Consider the following 3,167-nt stretch of genomic DNA (forward strand, 5'->3'; position numbering starts at 1 on the left):
AAACCAAGGAGGGAACGTAACTGAAGAAAAGTGGCTCATGTTTGATGCAAAAGGGGATCATAGACTATCAGGGTTGGAAGGGACCTCAGGAGGTCATCTAGTCCAACCCCCTGCTCAAACTAGGACGGATCCCCAATTTTTGCCCCAGATCCCTAAATGGCCCTCTCAAGCATTTAACTCACAGCCCTGGGTTTCGCAGGCCAATGCTCAAACCACTGAGCTGTCCCTCCCCCCGCAATGACTCAGTGGAGGCTTATAAAGGCTCTGGTGAGATTGTCAAAATGACAAGCTAGGAAAATCTGGCTCCACTGAAGCCAGAACAACTACAGTGGAGCCAGATTTTCCACTCCCCTCCACTTGCGCCTTTGAATATATCCCTTTGCAAAGTCAAAGAGGAAACCAAACATCTCTCTTGAATATACATCTCTATTCTTTAGATGATAAACTCTATGTTCAGCAAGGTTCCTTGCTTATTTTTGGAATATCTAATGCCCAGTGGAAATGGGTGATGATCTCAGTTGAAGTATCTAAGAGTTTCAAGAAAAATAGTGCTACTAATAACGACACATAAAGACAAAGCATGGCAGGTAAATGGTAGAAACAAACAGACAAGACAGGTACGAGAGATGAGGTAAATAATATAAACAGGATACGCACAGGTCTTAGCAACTATGTACCTGTATTAGACTCTGAGGAGTCAGTCATCCCTCCTGTGGGAGGTGCAGAGCAGTGTTACTGTATCCCGTTTACAGAAGAAGTGCCTTTCGCAGAGAAAGGCAGAACAAGAACGATTGGCAGGACGTTAAAGCCAGACAAATTGAAATTAAAAACAGAGCTGGTAGACATTTTTTGAAAAGATTTATTTATTCTGTAAAAAAAAGGCAGTTCCAGGACAACTAAAAGAATTTAGAGTGAATTCAGAAAATAGCTTTGGCTGAAAATAGAGCGTGTAAAACAAAGTGCAAAACTCAGAACATTTTATTTCAACATTTTTAAAAAGAAATATTTTCCTTTTTCATTTTTAAATGATATTTTATCTCAAAATTTAGCTAGATATTAAATATATATCCTTTAGATCCAAGCAAACTGAATTTTGTATTTTTTTTTTCATTTTAGCAAGAATGACTCAAAAATTTCTATTTTGGGAACAAAAAGCTACCAAGGAAATGTTGGATTCTCCAACTCTTGAAGTCTTCCAATCAAGACTGGATGCTGTTCTGGAAGACATGCTTTCAACAGACAGGTGTTACTAGGTTTAAAGCAGAACTAACTGGGTGGAAGACTAAGGCCTGTGTTACCAGGAGATCAGAACTCACCTTACAGACCTTACAGGTCTGGCCTTACAATCTATGAAGAAAGGGATGAATTTACCTCTCTCGTGTCTCTGTACTGCTCCTGACCAACCAAGACCAGTGGGATGCCTGGCATGAAGTCATTGACCAGCCAAGTTCACATCCATCCTGTGCCTTTGTGGTTTGGCATTTTCATGAGAATCTCAGACACTTAGAAACTCTGCCGCAGGCATCCTTCAGGGCCTCTTTCATTTGTTCATTGCGGAGAGCGTAGATGTAAGGGTTAAAGAGAGGGGCCACCACGCAGTACAGAAAGGACACAACTTTGTCAAAGTCCTGCACACCCCGCTGTCCTGGTCGGAGGTACCTGAAGGTGGAGCTACTGTACAATATCACAACAACCAGGAGGTGAGCGGAGCAGGTGGAAAAGGCCTTTTTCCTTCCTGTGGTGGACGGGATGCGCATGATAGTGGAGATGATACAGCTGTAGGAAACTATAGTGACTGTTAAAGTACCAAGTAAGATAACTGTTGCTGAAAAAAATATCATGACCTCAAGATGCCCGGTGTCCACACAGGAGAGTTGAAGCAACACGGCTGTGTCACAGTAGAAGTGGTTTATGACATTGGGGCCACAGAACGGTAACAGCACAACCATAAATGTGGGGGGAACCATTATAAGAAAACTCATCACCCAGCAGCTCAGCACTAGCTGGAAGCAGACCCTGCCATTCATGATGGTGCCGTAACGCAAGGGATGGCAGATAGCCATGTAGCGGTCAAAGGACATGACAGCCCCATGGCAAAACATAGAGGCACCCAGGAAGAAGACCAATAACAACTGAAGGAAACAACCAGGGAGGGAAATAGATTTTCTCTCTGTCAGGAGGCTGTAGAGGAACCTGGGCGTGATGACACAGGTGAAGCAGATTTCTAAGACAGCGAAGTTCCTGAGGAAGAAATACATGGGCGTCTGGAGGCGATGGTCCACCAGGTGGAGGGTGACAATAATGAGGTTTCCCGTTACGGTCAACAGGAAGACGTCTAATAGAACCACAGACAGGATGATGTTTCCATGGTGGTTGTTGGACAGTCCCAAGATGATGAATTCCACCACTGTGGTCTGGTTCTTCATTCTTGGTTCATCTTTAAAGAAAAATTAAAAACATGTCAAAAACAGAGCCGATTGGACAAGAGGGACAGAATGCTGAGAGGAAAATTCTGTAAAGAAATAGAACTAATCTCGTCAATGGGAATTGGGTGCCTATCAGGCACAGGCTCAATGAAACAATCCTGATGGAATAACTAAAAACAATTACTGCTAGTTGGAGAGAGAGCGAGAGCTGGAGAGCAAGGGAGAATGAAAATTACTTCTTCTAAACATTCATAAGTTTTACCTCAATTTTTCATACATGAAAAAGGCCAGAAGGAACCAATGTGAACATCTGTTCTGACCTCCTGTATAGAAGAGAGCGAGAAACTTCCCTGAATTAGCTACTGTCAGAACTAGAGTGTTGCTTTTTAAAGAAAAAAATCCAAGCGTTCTTTTAAAATGTCCAGTGCTGGAAAATCCACCACAAGGCAGGGAAAGTTCTTCCAATGATTAAATACCCTCACTGTGAAAGTTTTGTTTGTTTGATTTCTTCCAGGTCATTGATACAAATATTAAAAGGTACAGGACCAAGAATCAAACCCTGTGGGACCGCACTAAAAACACCCACGTTCAGTGATGATTGTCCATATATAATTCCAGTTTGAGACTGTTCAATACCCACCTTTTAGTCCATTTAATCTGTGCCATGGTAATTGTGTATCATTCTAGTTTCTTAATCACAATGTCAAAAATGAAATCAAAAATAGTCCCTCTCTTTAAAAA

The 3,167-nt window shown here is 42.1% G+C and overlaps 1 protein-coding gene across 1 annotated transcript; it reads right to left on the reverse strand.

The window, feature by feature from the left end:
* Positions 1-1,420: 1,420 nt before the first annotated feature.
* On the reverse strand, positions 1,421-2,426 carry LOC102935864 (olfactory receptor 6C75). Its single transcript, XM_027833511.2, has one exon. It carries the CDS (start codon positions 2,424-2,426, stop codon positions 1,485-1,487), a length of 942 nt encoding a protein of 313 aa, XP_027689312.2. The 3' UTR covers positions 1,421-1,484.
* Positions 2,427-3,167: the final 741 nt, after the last annotated feature.

The sequence above is a fragment of the Chelonia mydas genome, chromosome 13, assembly GCF_015237465.2.
Source record: "Chelonia mydas isolate rCheMyd1 chromosome 13, rCheMyd1.pri.v2, whole genome shotgun sequence".
NCBI classification, from domain to species: domain Eukaryota; kingdom Metazoa; phylum Chordata; order Testudines; family Cheloniidae; genus Chelonia; species Chelonia mydas.

What these genes read in the sequence shown, in the direction of transcription:
- LOC102935864 (XM_027833511.2), bottom strand. Translation starts at nt 2,426, where the DNA reads ATGAAGAACCAGACCACAGTGGTGGAATTCATCATCTTGGGACTGTCC.